This window comes from Coffea eugenioides, chromosome 8 (assembly GCF_003713205.1).
Source record: "Coffea eugenioides isolate CCC68of chromosome 8, Ceug_1.0, whole genome shotgun sequence".
NCBI classification, from domain to species: Eukaryota; Viridiplantae; Streptophyta; class Magnoliopsida; order Gentianales; family Rubiaceae; genus Coffea; species Coffea eugenioides.
The window spans coordinates 38,510,621-38,534,842 of NC_040042.1; the positions used below are offsets into that span (position 1 = coordinate 38,510,621).

A 24,222-nucleotide genomic window follows, 5' to 3' on the forward strand; every position below is an offset into this window, starting at 1 on the left:
GCACATTATAGGTACAAGAACTTTGCAGTAAATGATTGGTAGATGAAAAAACAAAAAAAAACAAAAAAAAAATCAAACTCTTAGAAATCGAGAGGTTGATTGGTACAAGAACATCCTTCGAGTTGTATGCGTTTAGGCAAATTACTTTCTAAAGACACAGTGTACTTCACTCGCAGAACAGCAGAGACGCAGGGTAATAAAGAACTGGATGCTTTAAAACCAGAAACACAAGTATGAAGAATGGTAGTCACAAACCACAGCTGTACCAGTACATGATTAGCCTATGCATTCTACATGGCTTTTTTTATTATTACCTGGCATTCTACATGGCTTTTTTTGTTATTACCCTTTGGGTAAGAACATTCTACATGACTTGATCATATCTTAGATGCCTTGGGGGAAACAACAAAAAAGATGCCTCGTATGAATCAGAGATGGAAATTACTTGAATTGCTAGATGCTAGAAAATGTATTATTATAGAACTAACTTTTAATTTCTAAGAACGTCATATTGATGATCAAAACCGCCCCCCTTTCAGCAGAGGCTCTTTATCAAATCTGATGGCACATTTTTATATACAGAAACCCCATTAAGTAAGAATGCCAATCCATATGCTAAAAGAGATCTACTAGTTCCTGCGTCATATCGCAAGTGCCAATTGCACCATCATCTTTGACATACGGGAGTTGATTCCAAAATTGCAAAATATACAACAAAATTGAAGTTTCAGAATGTGAAGGAACTATAACTAAAATCCAACAGCATTGCAAGAGACAATCCAGCATTCAAGCATTGGCAATCTGGGGCTCATGAATATCAGCATCTGAGCTTCCTTCTCCATGTCTGGCAGCTTCTTGATGAGTTCCCTCGGCATCTGCTCTTCCTTCGTCTATTGCCTCTGATTTACCTGACCAACCATACATCTTTCTCCTGGCTTCCCTGCGGGCTGCCCTCTGTTCTAGCTTCAACTCTCTAAATTGCTCTTCAAATTTGGCTTCATCTTCAGGTGAAAAGAAAACAACCTCCATTTCGCCAAGCTCTTCATACAATTTTTCAATCCTAGCCTTCCAGTAGAGTCCCATTTCAGTGTCCATCTTATGGTATGGTGTCTTCAGCAAGTACTCATCAATACCACCTGCCTTGTCTATGCAGCGGAGGGCATGAGTGGTTACTTTTACCTTAATGTGACGATCTAGGATGTAACTGAATAGCCGCTTATCCTGTACATTGGGCTTCCATGACCTCCTTGACCTATCAGTTTAACCAAACAAAGAGTTCTCTGGCAGGTCAATGTTTCATCATTTCATAGGTAATTTCCTAGATATACCTTTAGTTAGAATGGGAAAAGAAAACAAAATGAATCTATGTAGAGCACAAAAACTTGTAAATGCTCCTGCAATAACTGCTCTAGAAAGTTTGGTTAATTCCCGCAGTTTAGCACAAAGCACTACTGAATCCTGTTCTGTCCTCGTACTAAAGTTCATTGAGAATACAGAGATGCAGATTTATCAACACAGTGAATGCTTAATTTGGCATCTTGAAAGATCAAGGAGTTAAAATTGCTTACCAGTTCTGTATCTCCATATGACTTCAATGGTTATACCTTGACACACCCTCATATCATAATTCAATTGACTAAACAGTGACAAGGATCCTTAGATAATTATATCAACAGACACTTCACCACAGAAAGAAAAAAGAAAAAACCTCTGGTCTTGGACTATTAATAATAGGAACTGGAAATACTATAATTCAAGTATCAATGTCATCTTAAATTCCTCCAAAGTGGTATATGTCAAACTGCATTTGATCAGAAATATGAAAGTTTTTCATTCTCAGCATCAAAGCATCTGCTCGGCCAGTATCTAATTTCTCCATGTACAGTTCAGAGCTTCAAATACAACTCTAAACACATAGCATATCAAGCATCACACAGTAAACATTCGGTAAATTGCATGTTAACACGCTTTCCAATTTCCTCCACTATCTTTCACACAATACAAATTCCCATAAAATGAAAAGGACCAAAACACAGACACACCCAGCGGACGCATTTCTCCCGGTCAAGAAACAATCGCAATAAACAAAAAAAAGATGACGAAGCACTAAAATGTCGAAAAGCCCAGAAATTTAAAATAAAATCCAAAAAGAAAAAGAGTCGAAATGAGAAAACTTTACCGAAAGTACGAAAATGAACAGGGTGGGAGTAACTAATAAGATGTCTAAGTATGGCGATGAGATATGAAATGTGATTTAGGTTGCAAAAGGAGAACGGACTTGTTACCGCCGTCGTGGCTGACTTGGTTGCCGAACTGGATGTGGCGGCCGGCGTAGAGGCCGCGGTGGGCCCGACCCATGACGACCTTGGAATTGGGTACGGATTTCTTGAGCTCATCTTTGAGTCCGGGTGCCAGATTTTTCTCACCCCCTATCTTCTTCACTATCCTCTTCACCATTTCCCTCGACCTAAACGACATTTTTCCCAGATTTCTCCCACACTCACACTCTTGAATGTCTGTATATGCGTCTTAATTATATGAAAATCTTGTTTGATTAGAACGATTGTAAAGATGATTGATTAGGGTTTTTTTCTTGCAAATGCCTGGATTTATAAAACCCTTTCACTCTTCTGGGGTTTGCCTTCCACAGCAGCCACTGGGGTTTTCAGTGTTACAAATCTGCCTGTTTCCACAGTTAACAATTACAGCCATGTGACTCGAGAGTGAAAATTGAAAATAGGAGCATGTTTGAGGGCATTTGTGGTATTTCAGAATTGTTGATAAAATTATTTTTTTTTCATTTTTAATGTGCCAAAAAATTCACTAAATTATATAGATTCTCCAATCTTGGTATCTAAGTCTTTTTTTTTTTGTTGAAAAAATCATAGAAATAATCTCTCACACGTTGGTTTTGTATCTTTTACGTCCTTTATATGTGAAATGTTGTTCTTTTGTCTCTAACATATTGATTTTGTATATTTTAAGTCCTTTATATGTGGTGATAATTTTTTGTCCCTCACAAATGAAAAATGCACATTTTTAATCTCTTGATGGAAAAAAAATCATTTAACTAATAAAAACGTCTGTTTTTTAGGCACTCGATTAACAAAAACTTTCATTTTTAGTCACTCAACTATTGAAAACATACATCTTTTGATCACAAAAAATATGTATTGATTAGTTGAATGACCATTTTGAACAGTTTTTTAAAATAAATTAGAATATTCTTGTGATATAATGTATGTGAAATAAAAAAGATGTTTAGAAAGAAAATTAAATGATTAGAAAATGTGTTTATGATGCAATTGAATAATTTTTTCCCAAATAATGAGGTATTTATACTCTACTCAAGACAACTAAAGTAGCATCAAGAAATATTTCATCCATAACCTGACTAAAAATGGGGACAACCATTATCCATGTTCCATCTTCAAGTCAGTTTTTGTCATGACTTCTACTATTAACGTTGCCATATTATCATTCAGGAAAAGACCTGATCCGGCCGTGGAAGTAAAGTTGAAAGAGAAATACCTTCTTGACGTACCAACCCTAGCGACTGATGACTTTCACACTCGCACTGATAATGGCATGCCGCGTACAGCCATATACAATCTGCTTGACTTCTCCTTTGGACTTCTTGAATGCAAGAGATCACAAGCCAAATGATCTTTCAGCACAGTCTTGGCATTTTACTTGCCAGAACTGTATATAAACCCCTCATTCGATCCTGTAACTGCATCATCCATCAAACAACATTTCAATACCTGCTGCATGCCTAAAGAACCAAAAATGAGAAGCATTACTTTTCCAGCATCCCTTTTACTGCTCTTGATTCTCCTACCAAATTACTCCAATGTTTCAGAGGCTAGGCCTACCAAACTTGGGGCCTGTAGGCTGTAGGCCAAGCGGGACAATAACAGGCAAAACACCCCCTCCAGGGCAATGCAATCAAGAAAATGATTCTGATTGCTGCAAGGCAGGCGAGAAGTACAAAACATACAAGTGTTCCCCTTCAATTACTTCAGAAACAAGAGCTACTCTCACTATAAATAGCTTCGAGAAGGGTGGAGATGGTGGCGGTCCATCAGAGTGTGATGACAACTACCACTCCAATAGCATACCGATCGTGGCTCTTTCGACTGGATGGTACGATGGAGGGAGTAGGTGCTTCAACAACATCACCGTTAGGTATAATGGTCGAAGTGTACAAGCCATGGTTGTCGATGAATGTGACTCGACTATGGGATGTGATGACGACCATGACTACCAGCCTCCATGTCCTAACAACATTGTTGATGGTTCAAAAGCTGTGTGGGAAGCCTTGGGTATTTCTGACCCTGATGATGTTGGCTCTATTGAAATCACTTGGTCCGAGGACTAATCCTCTTTGTGGCTATATTTATATGTAATTGATATGTGCTTATTTGATCTACTTGAGGTTCCTGCTATATGTCGCAGAAAAATGAATTTTATCTAAAGACCCAAGGAATGTAACGTTTTATCTAAAGACGTGTAGTTAAGTACCGTGTTATTGACTTGGGGTGGAATTGATGCACTTGCAAACGTACAAGTAGCAAATTGGAAAAGCAGATTAAGAGCTAGAAAAGCCTTTATGACATATAAGATGTTGGAAGAGAATAATTTTACTAGTTTTGACATATAGTAACCATTAAATTGACTATTTCACCAACTGGATCTTCTTTATTTGCTTCCTTTCCATCTTCGTTCGAACCAAATTTCCACGAAAAGAACAGAAACCCCATATGGTACCCAGGCTCCACCACATGTACAAACTTGTGTATCACAAACACCACACATAGGATGTAAATGTACAGTTTGATCCTCCACATTTAAGGAATTTAACAAGCTCGAAAGAGAAGCATCGTGATCCCAAGGTTGCAGATGTTCTGGTTGTCAAGCCTTCCCATCATGAGAAGCACAAGATCTTTGATGATTATTACTGCAGATTCCAACTACCTATATACTAGCATTTACGTGAAAATCTTCACAAGAAGATGACTGAACTAGGCAACTCTAAAACTAAACCCAGCAGGCAGGTTTCTACACTCTTCTCACGCTTTTTTTCGGCGAAAGTGGGAAATTGGGCCCTCGATAGATTAGCCCAAGAAATAGCAATGCCAATGAGCACTGAGCAGTCGATTAAGCTCAAGATATACAACAGAACAGCAATGCAGGCAATTGGCAAGCCCACGCCTTTAACCTTCCAAAATTGCCCACAAACATTAACATGGTGAAGTTTTGTTCTTTACCCAGTTCCCTGCCGTTTAAGTTGGGTCCTTAAAGAATGGATGATCAAGAGCTTGTCGAGCACTGAGACGCTCAGATGGATCAAACTTCAACAATGCATGCAACAAATCAACAAACGAGGATTTGGAGAATTCGACATGCCGTGATATGAGATTCTGCATTAAACAGGTAAAGTAGGTAGGATAAGAGCCCTGAGACAGGAAACGACAACTGAATAAATCATGCTGACTAGAACTCAGGATACGTATTTTATTCTAATCCATAATTCAATGGCAAGCATATAAAAAGCACAAGCAACCAGGCGGAAAATGGAAGCAAGAAGAAAGGAACGGAACCAGTAAGACCTTTAGGCGATCCAGTTTTTTAACAGCTCGGATACTTTCCCTTGAAACTGCTCCTTCTGGCCAGTTTAGCCGTGATCGCTTGAAATATTTCTCTGCACCTCGGCTGCAAAAACAACGCCAAAAAATTGAAGGAAAAGAACAACTAAACTAGCAAAGAAGCACAAAAAACAGTCAATGAGAAATGTGAGATATTTGGAGGCAGCTCATAAATTTTTACTTACTTTGCTCTTCTAGTCATATGCTCTGGAAGAGGGCCTAATACCCTCTCCATCATTGCCAAGTGCTCCAAGTTCTCATGTGTCTGGAACAATGCTTCACCCTAAACAATATCCACAAGCTTGACATATTTAACAGGTTGTTTACCCCTAAAAGTGTTAAATGGAAGAAGAAAATTGAAGAAAAACAGAAATATGAAGTAGGCCAACCAAACAAAGTTCAACAAGTATGCAGCCAATGCTCCACATATCGCAAGGGAAACTCCATCCAAGACCTGCAAGAAGTTGAAACTTATAAGGATGAGTAAGATACATGTATTTGTCCGTAGATACATAGAAGGCAGCTCACAGACTCGTCAACTATGTTCAAAGGAACCCTCTTAGAGACAGTAAAGTTTCATTTATGCACACCCATTTGCCAACCTATATAGACACACACAGACTTTCTGTCCTCATTCAAGATTTCCAGCAATTTCTGCCTCCATTAATTTGGCTAGGCAGCATGCGCACAACTAAAATATATTAAAGTTTCTGTTCCAGCAGTGACCATTTACCTAAAATAACCTCAGGTGCTCTATAGTGCCTCGTGGAGACAATGTAGCTATGGTTCTGATTATCAGATGCTGTGCTACCAAAATCAATCAGCTTAATAGCACTTGACTTTGGCAAGAACCTGACATTAGTTTCATCTGAAATTGTCTGTACAGTGAAAGAGCTAATTAATACAAGAAATACAGTTTATAGTTATAAAATAGTTTTAACAAGATATGACCATGCACCTTGCAGCCAGGGATCTTTATAAAATCAGAAGACACAAGAAGTATATTTTCTGGCTTCAGGTCAGTGTGAATTAGCCGTAAATCATGCATATCTGTTTAACATGACAAATGATCATTAATATCTTAAATGGAATCAAGAAACATATTAGTAAACAACCAAACCCTGAATAGCAAAGACCAAAGGAAATAACTGGCAACTGGTAAGAAAGATAAATCAACATGGTGTTTGGAGAAAACAAATGGACCAAAGATCAGTCAACAGACATGCTACAGATTCCAAAAGCTGGCGTGCAAATTCCCGAACCAGATCCACAGGAAGTGCGCAGTATTTAGTTCTCTTTAGAAAATCATATAAACTTGGTCCAAGCTTCTCAAACACCTGATAACACCATTAAAATGCATTGAACGAAATTGTCTGTCATGCTCCCATCATTGCTACTAACAGACTTATTGACAAATTAACTGTAAATTATGATAAACAATGAATTCTAATAACTACATATACCCAGAAGACCATGCATATACACTACAACTATAGCATGGTGGTCAAAGTTTAACCAGAAAGGACCAAAAAGCCTAAAGAGTTTGCAAGAAACAGGACTGTAGAATGTAGCCTGAAAAGCAAGACTGGAAGAATTAAGACAGGTGAAGCATTCGACGTATCCTTCAATGCCTCAAGAGTCAAGACAACTTATGCTTAACATCTAGAAGTGTATAGGAACCCCACAATAGCAAAACTTAATGCCATAGAAGGAAAGAGAAGTTTAAGTATTGCTTAAGCAGCATCACTGGAATACTTACAATACATATATGATTCCGATAATCAAACCAATTTCGAATCTGCACGCAACTGCACATACAGAAAGCCCATATTATTGCAAATCAAGCATTGCTAATTATGGTGTGGAAATAAAGAGCACTGCTCAAATAGTAATCACATACTGTGAGTTGCCTCTATCATTCTTAGCAAGACACTGAAGTACATTAACTTCAATCTTTGCTGCTTCACGGTATTTGTGTATGCTGCGAACTACTTTTATAGCCACATAATTTCGTGCTTCACGATCCCAACATTCCAAAACCCGGCCAAATGTGCCTACAGCACTAGCAACTTGCTGATTTTGTTCAAGAAGAATTGACAAAAAAGGTAAGGTCGTGTTATAAGCAGGCATGTCACAGCTAACCTTCACCCATCCTGCTGAGTATTTTATCTGCATAAGGAGACGAAGAAACACAGGTCTCAACATTTTGATTGTAAGAAGCAAAATTTTAACAAGCTCAAGCAGTATTAGAAAAATATAACACCCATTTTCCAAAATAACTTATAGTAAAGAAATGGAAAAGCTTGATAGCATTATGTGAAAATGCTCATATACTGAAACTAAAACAAGACAAAAGAACTAGAATTTACAGTCAAAACCTGCACTATCACCATTACCAACGGGGAAATGAAAATACAAAGCAATTGCAAAGCACTGAACTCCTAAATTTACTCCTAGTATCCAATTGGAGAAACAAAAAAGCTCCAATTGACGATGACTATTCCAAGTTACAACTCTTTTTCTTAGTCCAATCTAACTAAATTGAGTGATTTTGTTAAGTTGTTGTTTATCTCAATGTTCAAAAAGATTCTTTTTCAATTACCTACAATGTCACTACTGACGTCACCACTGATCATCAATGAAGTAACCAATCTTAAGAACTTTATCGATCTAAACTAAACCAAATTTGACATTTCACCTCTCATCAGTGAACTCAAAAACTTAACAATCACAAGAAAGCAAGAAAGACGACCAAAGTGAACAAACCATGCAAACTTTTAAGTATGTCCAACAGATCTTACAAACAAACCCACAACATTTCCATAGTTATATTAAAGAAGATCTTCCAAAAAAGAAACAAAACAAAAACTCACATCTTGGAGTCAAATTCTCCCCAATACTAAACACATAATGCCCCTCTGGATCATCATCTCTCCTCGGTGGAGACACGTGGCGAACCAACGCCCAACGCTTCCGCCCATTTTCTCCCTCTTCAGCCTAAATCCAAACAGGGGGAAAAAAAGAAAAAGAAAACAATTTCCATAAACCCAACAAACTAAAAATATATATATTTGGAAAAAAAAAAAGAAGAAAACATTATCCTGAAAATTTCACATTTTCTGGTTTCTATTTCCCAAAAGAAGAAACCCTAAACCTAATTCTTGGAAATTGAAAAGATTACTAGTGGAAAAAGAACTTGTACCTCAGGTTGTTCTGCCGAAGGAGCTACGTCCCAGGTGAGACGGCGTCGTTTTCTCGTTTGTTGGCTCTGCTCCACTTTTTCTTCGGCTTCAATACCTACCATTTCTGCAATTTGTTGGGGCTTCAAGAGCGCAAATTTTGATCTTCTCTGCAACCAATCAGACCCAATTCTGCAGACAAGATGGAAAATTTAAGCCAAAAACTTCATGAATTTCGGAGGATGCTATCATCAGGTGGAAAATTTGGGGAAAGTAATCTAGAATTTAGTGAAGAAAGAAAAGAAACAGAAAAAGAAAAAGAAAATCTGTGAATTTCATCTGTGGTATGGAAGATTCGGATCTGTTTAATAGTAAGCTTTCTGTTGACGAGAGGTGGGCCTTCCGTTTTTGGGCTCAATGACAGTCTCAATTTGTTTGGTGCTGGGCTCAAATGGTTTCAGATGTACAAGTGGGATGACAAAGTACTTTTGGGCTGAGGTCAGATTGGAGTTCAGAGAAGTTTGAATATAAGAATATTTAAAATATTATTTGAAATAATTATTGCAACTTATTTTTGATGATGTGATGTATGTGATATAAAAAATAATTAAAAAATAAAAATTTTATTTAAAAAATTTTATACCCAATTTGTATACACTTTGACCTACTGATATAATGATAGTTGTACCTTTTTTAACCGTTTAAAACCTATTAGACTTGAGAGTTTCAATTCAACTTTTGCCTCAAAATGATTTCTAATAATTTGTAGTCATTTGCGATTTATTTCCCTTGCCATATATAAATGTCCAACAAAGTTAAAATTTAAAATTTTTTATGAATTTAAAGGAGGAGAATAGGCTGTCGTGCCATTTTTTATTAACATAATGACACTACATAAAATATGAATAGAAAATGGACTAAAAGAATAAGCATTGAGGAATATTTAAAAAAAAACTTTCATTTCACAATTCTAGTTATAAGTATGAAAAATTAGCCAAAAATTTCCTTTGATCCTTGCATGCATATAATTTGTTCATTATCCTTTAATTGTAGTAATAGATTATAAAAGAATCAATTGACAACCTCGTAAATAGTTCATTCTTCTAAATAAATTTATTAAAAATTCCTCTAAAATCCATGAATCCTTCCTTTGAATGGAGATTGATTAATGATAGCTTTGTGTGGTTGTGAGAATGTGAAAGATTTTGTGTGGATTGTAAATAATGGTATGTATATTTTGCCTAAAGCTAAACTTCTACAACCTCAAACTCTTTTTAAAAAAAAAAAGTATAAAAAGAGTAGTAGTAAGATGATGGACGCTATGAGATTAAATCTCACAAACGTCTTCCCAACCCATTAATGCTAAAAACCTCCGTTTGGATTGGTTATTTTTTCAAAAACAAGTTTTTTAAATACAATACTACAGTAATACATAATAACTCAACAAATATCTCATCCATACACTAAATCAAATATTTCAAAAAAAATTTGATAGTAACATTTTTTCATAGATACTGTTACAGTAAAATTTTTTAAAAATACCTCAAAATACCGCTAATCCAAACGGAAATGACCAAAAAAAGGCCAACAATCGTTCCATCCACCAACACCGACTCGCCACGACAATAATTCCGTTGTAGCCTAGTCAACTACCACACCCAGCCACAACACCCCTGAAACATCCAACAACCATCAATATAACCCCAAATCAAGTAATTTTCTTGATTCTGAACTCCACTCAAATTACATATCCCAAATTTCAACCCAAATTAATAAATTCTCCAGCCACCAACCCATAATAAATTGGCATCCAACAAATTTCATGCCGATCATTTCACTTTAGCAGTGAGTCTAAAATTAAATAATGGACTTATGAGTGTGCCCCGAAAATGGATCACAAATAGGAATGAAACCAAACTTACATGAATAGTTTTGCTTTCTTTTGCTCCTTGAATTATACAAATTGTTTTCTTTATTCATTTATTTATTTATGCGTCAATTTTATTTAAATGGGCTAAATAAATTGTAGAAGTTTTGAAAAAGAATATTGATGGGAAAAAAGAAATATTTAGGAGATGAAGTGAGATATGTAGCAGGCATGAATGATGATGTTGTCGTCCATAGAAAGATTAATCTTGGTAGTTACAGAATTCTGGTGCAAAGAGAGAGGGAGAATACAAAGGTGTTGAGTCAAAAATAGAGAATGACAAATTGAATGTACAAAAGATGCCAGTTGGCAATTTCTTGGTTATATACTGGTGATGATGATTTGTCCATAACTTTGTGGTAAGTTACCGTCACCATCCTATTTTCCTTTTTAAAAAACATCAAAATTAACGATCGCTAATTTATTGCCTTTCACACAAGCCACACCACCCCTTTAATCCCATTCTTGTCACAATCTCTAAGAACATCTAAATTAATCAACAACTAGTCAAGTAGACTCCTCATTGTACAAATAGCGAGAGGTAAATATAAAGATTTTTGCATAATGCTTTTCATTAGTAGTTATGGAGATTGATTGTGATACCCCGAATTTTAGGACAACGTTTTTCCCTCATTTTTTTAAAATTAAAATTTCTTTCTTTTGTCTTGTTTTAACACATTATTATTTTTTAATTGGACACTTTAAATTTAAATCAAAACCCTAGTTTTACTTGTGACTAAAAGGTTATTATGTAATTGAGTTTATGTATGACAATACATATTTTATTATAGGTAATTATTGTGATTGGGTGATTAGTGGAGTAATTGAGGTGTAATTAGGTTTTTGGAATATATCAAGTATGTAAATTGTGGAGTAAATTGGTAGGATTGTGAATTTAATTGGGCCATAGTGTGACTTTTGGTTAATTACAAGTTGCTAGACTTCCTAAAGGTTCCATGATATTCCTAAGCTTAATTTTCATTGGCTAATCAAAAAGGTAGTGGATTTTGACCAAGGGACTTAGTATTAATCTTCTTAGCAAGACCAAAGCCAAAGAAACAAGGTGAGTTTCGGCCAACTCTTGGGAGAAAAGAAGAAAGGAAAAACCGAGAGAAACAAGAGGAAAAACAAGAGAAAAATTCTGGTTTTGTGCAACCCATCCAACAAGCTTGGGAGTTAGAGCAAAAGAAAGCTAAGGAACTTGGTTCTTGAAGTGCAACCTTGTGAACCCACCTTTGGAAGGTAAAGCAGCCTTGAACTCTTGTAAAAGCTTATAGCAATTGAGTAGAAATGTTGATTTTGATGTTGTAAGATGCTAATAAGGGTTAATGATGGTTTATATATCACTTTTGTGGGTTTGTGTGGAGGATTTGGTGATTTCTATGGTGGTTTGAGAAAATTCCAGAATTGAGATTTCTTATGGTTCAGTTCTGTTTGTTTCTGTTTGAGTATGTTAGGGACCAAATTAGCCTTAGATCAAAACATAAAAGTTGTAGAGAATGATTTTTAATAGTTTCCTGCAAAATTTCAGCTCAATCGGATCAACGTAACCTGTGAAAAGACCGAAATACCCCTGACTACCATAGGTTTTGTCCAATGGACAGTTTTGACAGTGCACCAAGTTGGTCACGTTTGTTCACCTTGATACGTACTAAACTAGCATTTAATCAAAACATGGAAGTTGTAGTGCTATTCTTAGCCTTCCAACGCCCCTGGAATCACCTCGTTTGGACTTCGGTAGCCTGAGTTATTGTCGTTTACGCATAATGCGGTTAACTAGCCCGAATGTGAGATTTTGGTTCTGTAATCCGGACTTTTGACTTAGATACACTACAAACTGGACTGAGTGGTCTTCATCAATATTGTAACCCTCTGCCTTAGCTTCGAAACGGTATGAATTTCACCCCAATCCGATAAGCGTAGCTTTGGTTGTGCCCGTTACGCTAAACGACGGCAAATCTGTCTTTTGTTTTATAACTTAAACTTCATTTTCGGACATTTTCCTAGTTTGATTTCGTACTTGTATGACTTTGAGCCTATTGAGCGGCTATAGAAATGAGGTAATTTTGTGCATGATTTTGGGGCTTTATTGTGATTGAGTTGAGATGTGATTTGTAATGTCTTGTAGGATGGAAAATAAGGAATTTAAGGGGAAGTGCTGTCCAATCTTTGAAAACGTTTAATCGCTGTGAGTTTGAGTTAATTCCTGGTAGAATGAAGAGCTTGGACTTGATCGAGAAAAACTGTCTATGATGGATGAGGATTAAGAGCCGTGGTTGGTGAGTGACCTCAAACTATTTCCAAAGCTACTTATGAATTGTTTCTTGCATTATTTACTCGATTGCATATCATGTGTGCTTGCATGTGAGTTCATGACATGATTTGGCTTTAATGAGTTCTTGGGAAGTCTTGTGCTGAACACCAATGTCTCCATCACTGTTTACTTGGAGCAAATGGCTCCCTATAACTGTTTCTCTGTTACTGGATCAATTTGAGCGTTGGATGTTTAGGTACAATGACTTCACTGGCTCACAAGAGCAATAAATGTATAATTGATTACTGATTTTACTGGTTACCCGCTGAGCCTCTAGCTCACCCCAAAAACATATTTTATGTCCCCTCCACAGGGCTCGAGGCAAAGGAAGCGCTTGTATCACGCTTAGAATTAGTTTCCGCTTCGCTTATGATATGTTAATTTGAGGAACATTTGATGCATATTGTATTTGAATTGAGGATTGTAGTGAGTGAGTGAGTCCCGGCGAGAGCTGGGCAGGCTGTCCTTTGGTTCGCCTTAGGGTGAAGTGGGGCCGTCACAGTTGGTTTCAGAGCTTAGGTTTCCGATCTCTGTAGTGTATCCCAGGCTTCAAGTTTAGGATGCCGGACTGTGGGTCTGATGAAATATAAGTGATTTCTTGTAGGAATGAAAATCAGACAAGTGGGATTAGGCTTGCTTGGAAATGCTTGTTTGACTTTTGCGGGATCTCTTGACTTGATTCGTACAAGTTGGAATGTCAAGGACGACATTCTTTTAAGGAGGGGTGATTGTGATACCCCGAATTTTAGGACAATGTTTTTCCCTCGTTCTTTTAAAATTTTGATTTCTTTCTTTTGTCTTGTTTTAACACATTGTTTTTTTTAATTGAACACTTTAAATTTAAATCAAAACCCTAGTTTTACTTGTGACTAAAAGGTTATTATGTAATTGAGTTTATGTATGACAATACATATTTTATTATAGGCAATTATAGTGATTGGGTGATTAGTGGAGTAATTGAGGTGTAATTAGGTTTTTGGAATATATCAAGTATGTAAATTATGGAGTAAATTGGTAGGATTGTGAATTTAATTGGGCCATAGTGTGACTTTTGGATAATTACAAGTTGCTAGACTTCCTAAAGGTTCCATGATATTCCTAAGCTTAATTTTGATTGGCTAATCAAAAAGGTAGCGGACTTTGACCAAGGGACTTAGTATTAATCATCTTAACAAGACCAAAGCCAAAGAAACAAGGTAAGTTTCGGCCAACTCTTGGGAGAAAAGAAGAAAGTAAAATCCGAGAGAAACAAGAGAAAAATTCTGGTTTTGTGCAACCCATCCAACAAGCTTGGGAGTTAGAGCAAAAGAAAGCTAAGGAACTTGGTTCTTGAAGTGCAACCTTGTGAACCCACCTTTGGAAGGTAAAGCAGCCTTGAACTCTTGTAAAAGCTTATAGCAATTGAGTAGAAATGTTGATTTTGATGTTGTAAGATGCTAATAAGGGTTAATGATGGTTTATATATCACTTTTGTGGGTTTGTGTGGAGGATTTGGTGATTTCTATGGTGGTTTGAGAAAATTCCAGAATTGAGATTTCTTATGGTTCAGTTCTGTTTGTTTCTGTTTGAGTATGTTAGGGACCAAATTAGCCTTAGATCAAAACATAAAAGTTGTAGAGAATGATTTTTAATAGTTTCCTGCAAAATTTCAGCTCAATCGGATCAACGTAACCTGTGAAAAGACCGAAATACCCCTGACTACCATAGGTTTTGTCCAATGGACAGTTTTGACAGTGCACCAAGTTGGTCACGTTTGTTCACCTTGATACGTACTAAACTAGCATTTAATCAAAACATGGAAGTTGTAGTGCTATTCTTAGCCTTCCAACGCCCCTGGAATCACCTCGTTTGGACTTCGGTAGCCTGAGTTATTGTCGTTTACGCATAATGCGGTTAACTAGCCCGAATGTGAGATTTTGGTTCTGTAATCCGGACTTTTGACTTAGATACACTACAAACTGGACTGAGTGGTCTTCATCAATATTGTAACCCTCTGCCTTAGCTTCGAAACGGTATGAATTTCACCCCAATCCGATAAGCGTAGCTTTGGTTGTGCCCGTTACGCTAAACGACGGCAAATCTGTCTTTTGTTTTATAACTTAAACTTCATTTTCGGACATTTTCCTAGTTTGATTTCGTACTTGTATGACTTTGAGCCTATTGAGCGGCTATAGAAATGAGGTAATTTTGTGCATGATTTTGGGGCTTTATTGTGATTGAGTTGAGATGTGATTTGTAATGTCTTGTAGGATGGAAAATAAGGAATTTAAGGGGAAGTGCTGTCCAATCTTTGAAAACGTTTAATCGCTGTGAGTTTGAGTTAATTCCTGGTAGAATGAAGAGCTTGGACTTGATCGAGAAAAACTGTCTATGATGGATGAGGATTAAGAGCCGTGGTTGGTGAGTGACCTCAAACTATTTCCAAAGCTACTTATGAATTGTTTCTTGCATTATTTACTCGATTGCATATCATGTGTGCTTGCATGTGAGTTCATGACATGATTTGGCTTTAATGAGTTCTTGGGAAGTCTTGTGCTGACACTAACGTCTCCATCACTGTTTACTTGGAGCAAATGGCTCCCTATCACTGTTTCACTGTTACTGGATCAATTTGAGCGTTGGATGTTTAAGTACAATGATTTCACTGGCTCACAAGGGCAACAAACGTATATTTGATTCCTGATTCATGACATCATTGAAATGAACTATTGTGAAACTTATTTGACTACTGATTTTATTGGTTACTCGCTGAGCTTCTAACTCACCCCAAAAATATTTTTTTGTCCCCTCCACAGGGCTCGAGGCAAAGGAAGCGCTTGTATTACGTTATTTGTGGGACTGGATGGCATATATCTTGTACAGTTTAGATTTGGATTCATTTTGTGTAATAGTTGGGCTAGTGTGACTGTTTGGAATTGAAATGGATGTATGTGTACGTTCCACGCTTTAGAAGTAGTTTTCGCTTCGCTTATGATATGTAAATTTGAGGAACATTTGATGTATATTTGAGATTTATATTGTAATTGAATTGAGGATTGTAGTGAGTGAGTGAGTTCCGGCGAGAGTTGGATAGGCGGTCCGCCAAACCCTTTGGTTCGCCTTAGGGGGAGGTGGGGCTGTCACAGATTGAGGGCTTAAAAAAGGGACACGTATAATACCAATTCAAAAAGGCTCATTAATACCTAATCTAATGGCACTTGATAAACACATATACTCACATGGAATTTTTTATTATAAATAATGATTGCTTCTTTTGGATTAGCCATTTTTTAGAAACAAGTTTTTCAAATATAATGTTACATTAATACACAATAACTTAAAAAACATCCCATCTATACGATATATCAAATATTTCAAAAAAATTTTGTAGTAAAAATTTTTCATGTACAGTGTTACAGTGAAATTTTTAAAAAACAGCTAATTCAAACATAGGTTGAAAGACAATGACTAAAACTTGATAGAGAGAAGGGTAGAAGGAATTAGTAAGTTATAAAAAACAACAATAATTACAAAAAAAGAAGAATATTGCATACTAACTTGAAGGAGTCCAATTGTATTGGATGTTAGAGTAGGCAAAGATGAGATCATTGGCAAATTGTGATGAAAGCAATATGAAGAGAGCTAGACTACCAACAAATGAATTTTGTGATGATAGTACAAGTCAGACATAGTAGAAGGTTGGCCAAGGAAGAGAGATGCGGCAATTTTGAAGGATTGCATTTTATAGCTTAAACGGTAGAGAGTGAATGACTTGAATAATTGAGTCATTTAGGTTTGAATTTTATCAAATGCACAGATTATTTTTTAGTGGGCAAGGACAAATATGTGAAATTAATTACTCAAACTACCAGGGATCTATATGTGCAATTCTCACATACCTTAGGTAGTGTACGTGTAATTGTCCCTTAATTATATCCAACGGGACCAAGAATAAGACCCATACACACACTGTTACCTCATCATGTCCACACTGCATGATTAGCTAGTACTAAGTCATTTACGTCAACGCCCCACAAAGTCAGAAGTTCTTTTATGGGATAATATTAGAAACCTATCCTGAGATTTCTTTTAATATCAGTTAATACCCTTAAAATTTTGAAAATATCACTTACTTTTTTTATTACGAGACAAAATCTTTAAAAACTCTAAACTAGTCTTTTGCTACTTTGCTAAATAAAAATATTCTTAAACCACTTTATTTGCTCTATTAAAAACAACCATCTAAAAAACAATTTTAAGTATTACCACTACATTATAAAGTCATAGCTAGTAAAGATACAAATTTTAAAAATAAAAAAGATACTTTTAAAGAAATACATTAGTACTAATTCAACTTTAAATGATCAAAACCAAATTTTTATGAATCCTATTTTTTAACCTCTTCTTAATCCATGACCTAAACCTTTAAGTTACACTAAATTGCTATAAAAATCAAATCAAATAACCAAAGAAATTGTACTGCAATCTATCACAATCACTAAAACAAATTAGTTTACAATAATTTACAAAAAATCGCATAATCATCCAAAAAAAAATAAAATCTTGGAGAGAAGGAGAAGACAAAAAAATGACTTTTGCTTTTGTTTTTTTTAAAAAAAAAAATTTAAACTCCGTTTATTTGATATGTGTGTTATGCATAAAATGAGGGTTAATATATAGTTATTTTATAATTATCAAAAGGGATAAGTGATATTTTAAAACTTCATGAGTGTTAAGTGCTATTATCCATTCTTTTATTGTTCCCATGAAAATTGAAATAAACCAGGAACCAATCATACACATGAGATCATAGCAGCCCACAGAATCACCAATCCAACTAGCCCAGAAAGGAATCTGTCGTCACCCAAAAGAAAATTAGAAATCAAAATTCCATACCGCCTCCTGAAAATGGGATAATATTCGAAACTTCCCTAAAATTTTTCTTAATATCACTTAATATCCTTCAAATTTTAAAAATATTACTTACCTCCATTACTTTTGCTATTTGTATGACAAAATTTTGAAAAACTGTAAACTACCATTTTGATCTTTTTACTAAACAAAAATACTCTTAAATTACTTTATTTACTCTATTAAAAACCACTACCTAAAAGGCAATCTTAAGTAGTGCCACCACGTCATAAAGTCATAACTTGTAAAAGTATAAATTTGAAACAAAAAAAAAATACTTGTAAAGAAATACAATAACACCAATTCAACTTTATATGATCAAAACCAATTTTTTATGAACCTTATTTTTTTCAATCTCTTCTCAACCCATGATCCAAACTTTTAAGTTTTACTAAATCACTATAAAAATCAAATCAAAATAACCAAAGAAATCATATCACACTATATCATAATCACTCAAATTGAAAAAAGGTTAAACACATTTAGTTTATGATCATTTGCGAAAAGAAAAATCAAACCACATAATTATCCAAAAAAATAGACAAGATAGAATATTGGAGAAAGAGAAAAGAGAAGAAAATGACTTTTGTTTATTTTTCTTTAAATTTTTAACTATTTATTTGATGTGCGTGTTACGTAAGAAGTAAGGGCCAACATAGTCATTTTGTAATTAATAGGAAACGTGAGTGATATTTGTAAAACCCTGAAGGTGCTAAATGCTATTAAGAGAAACCTTAGGGGAGGTTTCTGATATTATCCTCCTGAAAATCTCCATCCATACCTCCAATTTGTCACGTCCCTTTCATCCTCCACCAAAAAGCGTGTTTCCCACGCCATTTCTACGGCCCTATAATTGCATTCAACGTCCATATATTACTCCAACACACAGTACACAGCAGCAGCTGCAGCAGCAGAAGAAAAAGACATATTGCTAAAAGTTTTAAAATCGTGATTTTCTAACTAAACCAAGAAAGACAGATGCAGTCGCTGCAGGAGAAGGCGGCGGAATGGAGTGGGGTGGACGCTGAGGACGCCTTTGCCATCGACGGCACCAATCTTTATGAGAAGCTCGGCCTCCAGACTTTCATCAACCTCTCCACCAACTTCTATGAGAGGTCACAAACACGGGATTCTTTCTTTTCTGCTTTTGTTTCTGGGATTTATTTTGCTAATTGAATTAGTGGGTTTTTTGGGAAATCCACGGAAAGATGATACACCAAAAAATAGATGAATAAATAAACTGAATCTATATCTCTGCTCTGTGATTGGGAATAAAAATTGTATCTTTTTCCTGTTTTATCTGTTTCCTGTATCTTTATCTGTTTTATCTGTTTTCCCCTTTTTTGGTGTCTGTTTGCGGATGAATGATGATTACCATAATTGACTGAAGGAATTAGTGTTTATTTTAAAGTATTTTTGGAGTTATAGGGAGCAGATCGGTTGCAGAACTGGTAAAAATTGGAACTCAGATTTTCTATATGGTTAGGTATACAGCTTATATATGAACTTATTATATATTAGGCATTGCTAACTAGTACGTGTACAAATCAATTTACATAGTTTTTTTTTTCTCTTTTAATAAATCTTGGGGTTTTTGAAAATGGAAAACAGGGTATATGCTGATGAGGAAGAGTGGTTTAGGTCAATATTTTCAAAGTCAAAGAAGGAAGATGCCATTCAAAATCAGTATGAGTTCTTTGTGCAAAGAATGGGAGGGCCTCCTCTTTACTCTCAGAGAAAAGGTTAGCAAGGAATTTTGGATAATCTTTATATTGATTATAAGGTTGTGGTTTGGTCTTCCATCAAATTGGCAGAATGCAACAGAGCATGGTTGTTGAGAATGCATGATATCATCCTTTGTTTTTTCACGTAGTTTGAGCTTCAATGCATCGTGTCACAGATTAAATTATACATGTACAGTGAAGTGCATTAATTAGCCAGCCAGATGATGTTAGAAGAACTCAGATTACAAGGTGGAGATAGAATTGCTAAATCAAAAGAAACGTGTAGTTTGGCCATCTACTTGAACTTTTTCTAATGCTTATCGGTTTTGGTGTGTGGATGGGGGGAGAAATTTTAGGTGGCTTTTACAAGGCCTTGAGCTAGCTTTTGAGTCTCAATTTTAAGGAGTTGCTTCTTAATTAGTTTGGATACATCTGAAGTTGATGATTCTGAGCTGGTAGCTGTAAGGGAATGGGTCATTGTTCGATGGCTTAAATTTAGGCATTTTGGGTTGTGAAAGTCACAGAAGTATTTCAAGTATGAAATATTGTATTACTGGATACATTTCTGTGCTTAACAATTGTGGAGAGCTTTTGAATGCCATTATCATTAGAGTGTCCCTTCGTCTATGTAAAGTTTACGAGTAAATTCACTCCCTTTTGATTGGATCTGAATCACCTAAGGCTTCATTGCATTAATGACATAATGCATGGTGTGTATCACCTGAGCATGAAGCCTGGAATTTGTACCCATGAACAGTTTAAAAGTGACACATCCTGTTGTCCCCCTGCCCAGAAATGAAAGCAAAATGAAGTGGAAAAAGGAAAAAGGAGATGGCAAAGCTGAGATAATTGTGGACAACATGCTTCCGGGTTCAAAATGTTTTGAGCCTCATGAATAGATGTACCTATGTCTCTGAGTCTTGATTAGTACAGCCTTTTTTGTGGGACATATATTCCTGGTGTACAAGGTGGTTTTGTTGTGGATTGGGCTCCTTTCTTTGGTGTATTGTTGATGTAATTTATAGCAGATGTAAAGCAATGTCCTTGCAAAAGAAAGGACTCAACTTTGAGAAAAATATTCTTTTGTCTTCTCTTCCATCAGTTCCCCCCCCTTTGGCTGGAGCTCTTCCTTATCACTTGGTTTTACGCTTTTATAATGTTTGGTGAAGGAACTTGCCAAAAATTTTTATTTCACATTCATTATATGCCTTAAATTATCAAATCGATCAGATATATACTGTTGTTGCAGGCCATCCTGCTTTGATTGGACGCCATCGTCCATTTCCAGTCACCCATCGAGCTGCTGAGAGGTGGTTAAACCACATGCAACAAGCCTTGGACGCAACTTCAGATATTGACTTGGATTCTAAGACTAAAATGCTGAACTTTTTCAGGTACAATACAATTCTGGTCAATTTATTGGGATAATTTCGGGAACCTCCCCTGACATTTCTCATAATATCACTTCATGCCCCTTAGGTTTTGAAAATCTCACTTATACAAGGAAGATAAATTTTTTATGCCAATACCATTTTTATGTTATCCTACTTATGAAGCTTACAACAATGATAAAAAAATAAAATACGGTTAAAAAGAAAAAAATTGAAAATGTGAGTGGTTATAAATGCAATAACGAGTAATTTATTAGATATACAACAACAATTACCTAGCATAATTAATGAAGTTTTAACCAAAAAAATAGTATACTCCTAGATATATATATATATATATATTTCATCATTATATCATATTTTGATTAATTTTTTTAAATTATGGACTTATTTATAAAAAAATTTTCTATAAGTAGAATTTATGTCACAAATCACACGTATGAAGAGATTATTTTAATTTTCAATACAACTTAAATTACATCATGTATTAAAACATATTTCCTAAAAAAATTTCTTGACTTCCTTAACTGTCCCACAAAAATTTTCAAGGTGCTAATTGCTTTCCAAAATCCTTCTAAATTGTTGGCTTTCACTAGATCTAACTTACCAAAGGACTTTATTGTCCCACCACCACCTTGATACAAAGAAATGTGGATCATTATTGAATAGCAATTTTTTTTTCTGGTAAATGGGAGGTCTTGGACTTACGACCCACTCCCCTTACAACCCAACCCAATTTGCCCCCCTATTGAGTAGCGATTTGGTTGTTTTGTTTATCTACGTTTTTTGATTTAAAAATTCTCTTTTTTGTTTTGGCTTTTTGGTTAAGTAGTTCTTAAGTAGTTATTAATAGTGCAAGGGTAGTGTTGTCAATTTGTGATCTTTGATAGGCACATTTGGCCTTGTCAAGCTGTTAAGGGAGGCAAGTGAGATTTTAAAAATCTCAGGAGACCTGAATGATATTATGAGAAACCCCAGGGGCGGTTTCTGATATTATCCCGAATTTATTATGGCAGCTGAATATGCCTACTGTATATGAATTGTATCATAGTTAATTACCAAATAATCATTCCAGGCACACTGCATTCTTTCTCGTCGCTGGAGATGAGTTGAAGAATCAGAATCAAGCAGCTCCTTGCAAGAATTGCAAGCATCCAGGCAAACACGGTGCAGTGTAACTTCATGATGACAAGATTGATTGTTACACTAATTAAAATTGAAGTGTGTACGTGGTTTACACGAAATAGATCCATAAAACATTACTGTCATCAATGAAATCTTGAATATTGATAATTCCATTTGCAGGGGATTGATACTTCCCTTTTATGTATAGCACTGCGAACTGAAATCTTATAATTCGTGTTGCATTGGATGGATGCTTTCCATGTAAGGCATACTAATGCTCTCAGCACATGCTTTAATCCCCCATCATGGAATCGGAATTGAAGATTTCATTAAGCTAAGTAGCTGATGATGATGGCACAAGGAAGATTTCTTCAATTGAGTTCCCGTGTTCTCCTCTCAACAGAGCTCTAATACGCTTGCTTGTGATCGAATCAAACTTAACTGTTGAAATGTAAAACTAGTGGACTGGACAATACTTGTAAAACTCTTTATTGACTCTGAATATCACAGGCTTCGCTATAGAGCATATTTATTTGCTTTGCTTGTATGGCGAAACTAAAAAAGTTAAAGCCCATGTACTTTAGAAAAGGCCAAAGCTTTAAGAAAGATGATAAAGCAGGAGGGAAGCAGATGAAACTGTTTCAGATTTAGTTACTATTCAACAACTCTTGCTGGGGCAGATGAGACTTCAAAAGAGATGAAAATTAGCTCAAAGATACTTTCCATCTCTTGGTTTTGAGAAGAGTTTTACTCATTTTACCCAGCTTGATTGTTCTAAATGTGGCAATAACTAAACAAAGTCATGGCCATAGGAATGTTGCAAATGACTTCTACAATGTTTTCACTAGAACTGATGAAGAAGAGAGCATATTAAATGCTTCTAAGACTAAAAAGCCAGCAAAGGTCAGGTCTATTTCCTTTTCCTTTTATGTTCTAGTTAATTGGCTTGAATGATGAACTGAGAAAGCTCAAAACTCCATTCAGACAATGACATCAGAGAAGAAAGGGGAAGAAAAAAACAAACAAATACAGTCTTTACAAACTGTGAAACGCCTGATGCCCACCATATACAAAACATACCTTTTTGTTGAGAAGATGGAAAACACAGCTACTCTATAGATAATCTGTGATTGCATAATTCCACCAGAAACTCTCTCCTACATGACAAGCTTGATGGATTGGCATATCGAGCTGAGAAGGACCTGAGGAGATTGTCTGGCTCCAGTGTCCCTGACCCTTCATCAAAATTCTGCAAATAAGTTTCTGGATCATATGGTGTCTGCGTTGACATTGAAGAGTAACAATCTTTCTTCTTGCGTCTTCTGAATTTTTTCCAGAACTTTAACCACCTTGGTTCAATCTCATATTCTCTATTAAAGCTGGCCTGGCCTAACCGGACGCTTGCACTCCTGGACTTGTTCCAGCATCTGATGCTCATTGCAAAATGCTACTCAAGAATAAGTAATTTAACCTGCAAATTTTGAGCTCTACACACAATATGGAAGTTCTTTATGTGTTAGTTATTGGAGCTCAGATAAGGCTACATAAGACCTTAATAATGAGAGGAAGAGTGCATGAGGATACAAGAGTTTGGCTTTCATACTTGGGAAGATTCGAGGACTTACTTTAATGAAGAGATAAGCTATTTGTGGAAAGTAGGCTTATCCTCAGATTTTAACGGAAATCCACGAATTAAAAACTTCTACAACAGCATTTCTAGACTTGAGAATCTGAGAAAATCGGCTGGTGTGACGTGAAAAGATGGCTAAACTAAACTATGCTATCAAACTAGCTACTGAGAAAACATCTTTATCACTTTTACCACATTATCTTGTCTTCACCAGCAAATGAATAAAATAGCTAATTATCTTGTAAAATAAAATTATGCCACTACTAAAGCAATTGTTTGTCTAGAGTTTAATTCTTTTCTTTTTTCATTCTCCTGATCGATGCTCGATAGACACTAATTTAACACGAATAAATTACCATGTCAATGCACACAGCTGCATATATTGTTTTCATTT

General features: G+C 35.7%; 4 protein-coding genes across 5 annotated transcripts; 2 read left to right on the forward strand and 2 right to left on the reverse strand.

Annotated features, from left to right (window-relative positions):
• Positions 1-488: 488 nt before the first annotated feature.
• LOC113779762 (54S ribosomal protein L24, mitochondrial) lies at positions 489-2,673 on the reverse strand. Its single transcript, XM_027325473.1, has 2 exons — positions 2,279-2,673; positions 489-1,252 (listed from the first exon to the last, which is right to left on the reverse strand). Exons 1-2 carry the CDS (start codon positions 2,476-2,478, stop codon positions 787-789), a joined length of 666 nt encoding a protein of 221 aa, XP_027181274.1. The 5' UTR covers positions 2,479-2,673; the 3' UTR covers positions 489-786.
• A 1,180-nt stretch (positions 2,674-3,853) lies between these two features.
• LOC113780716 (putative ripening-related protein 1) lies at positions 3,854-4,381 on the forward strand. Its single transcript, XM_027326494.1, has one exon. It carries the CDS (start codon positions 3,854-3,856, stop codon positions 4,379-4,381), a length of 528 nt encoding a protein of 175 aa, XP_027182295.1.
• Positions 4,382-4,618: 237 nt separating this feature from the next.
• Positions 4,619-9,145, reverse strand: LOC113780968 (serine/threonine-protein kinase AFC3). The gene is made up of 12 exons (XM_027326766.1): positions 8,851-9,145; positions 8,522-8,645; positions 7,791-7,817; positions 7,549-7,702; positions 7,408-7,456; positions 6,871-6,985; positions 6,607-6,698; positions 6,382-6,526; positions 6,038-6,102; positions 5,834-5,931; positions 5,613-5,715; positions 4,619-5,423 (listed from the first exon to the last, which is right to left on the reverse strand). The coding sequence occupies exons 1-12, from the start codon at positions 8,950-8,952 to the stop codon at positions 5,286-5,288; spliced, it is 1,212 nt and encodes a 403-aa protein (XP_027182567.1). The 5' UTR covers positions 8,953-9,145; the 3' UTR covers positions 4,619-5,285.
• Positions 9,146-18,844: 9,699 nt separating this feature from the next.
• LOC113779406 (two-on-two hemoglobin-3) lies at positions 18,845-22,531 on the forward strand. Of its 2 annotated transcripts, none has more exons than XM_027324975.1 (4): positions 18,845-19,073; positions 19,570-19,700; positions 20,932-21,076; positions 22,149-22,531. In XM_027324975.1, exons 1-4 carry the CDS (start codon positions 18,937-18,939, stop codon positions 22,249-22,251), a joined length of 516 nt encoding a protein of 171 aa, XP_027180776.1. In that variant the 5' UTR covers positions 18,845-18,936; the 3' UTR covers positions 22,252-22,531. The 2 variants fall into 2 exon arrangements, with proteins under 2 accessions (XP_027180776.1, XP_027180777.1); XM_027324976.1 differs by having other exon boundaries at positions 22,090-22,151.
• The last annotated feature ends 1,691 nt before the right edge of the window (positions 22,532-24,222 follow it).

What these genes read in the sequence shown, in the direction of transcription:
- LOC113779762 (XM_027325473.1), bottom strand. Translation starts at nt 2,478, where the DNA reads ATGTCGTTTAGGTCGAGGGAAATGGTGAAGAGGATAGTGAAGAAGATA. An exon ending in AGCCACGACGGCGGTAACAA is followed by an intron (nt 1,253 to 2,278) that starts GTCCGTTCTCCT and finishes TTAAACTGATAG; the next exon opens with GTCAAGGAGGTCATGGAAGC.
- LOC113780716 (XM_027326494.1), top strand. Translation starts at nt 3,854, where the DNA reads ATGTTTCAGAGGCTAGGCCTACCAAACTTGGGGCCTGTAGGCTGTAGG.
- LOC113780968 (XM_027326766.1), bottom strand. Translation starts at nt 8,952, where the DNA reads ATGGTAGGTATTGAAGCCGAAGAAAAAGTGGAGCAGAGCCAACAAACG. An exon ending in ACTCAGCAGGATGGGTGAAG is followed by an intron (nt 7,703 to 7,790) that starts GTTAGCTGTGAC and finishes CTAGTGCTGTAG; the next exon opens with GCACATTTGGCCGGGTTTTG. An exon ending in GCTTTTGGAATCTGTAGCAT is followed by an intron (nt 6,699 to 6,870) that starts GTCTGTTGACTG and finishes CATGTTAAACAG; the next exon opens with ATATGCATGATTTACGGCTA.
- LOC113779406 (XM_027324975.1), top strand. Translation starts at nt 18,937, where the DNA reads ATGCAGTCGCTGCAGGAGAAGGCGGCGGAATGGAGTGGGGTGGACGCT. An exon ending in TCTTTACTCTCAGAGAAAAG is followed by an intron (nt 19,701 to 20,931) that starts GTTAGCAAGGAA and finishes CTGTTGTTGCAG; the next exon opens with GCCATCCTGCTTTGATTGGA. An exon ending in AAAATGCTGAACTTTTTCAG is followed by an intron (nt 21,077 to 22,148) that starts GTACAATACAAT and finishes TAATCATTCCAG; the next exon opens with GCACACTGCATTCTTTCTCG.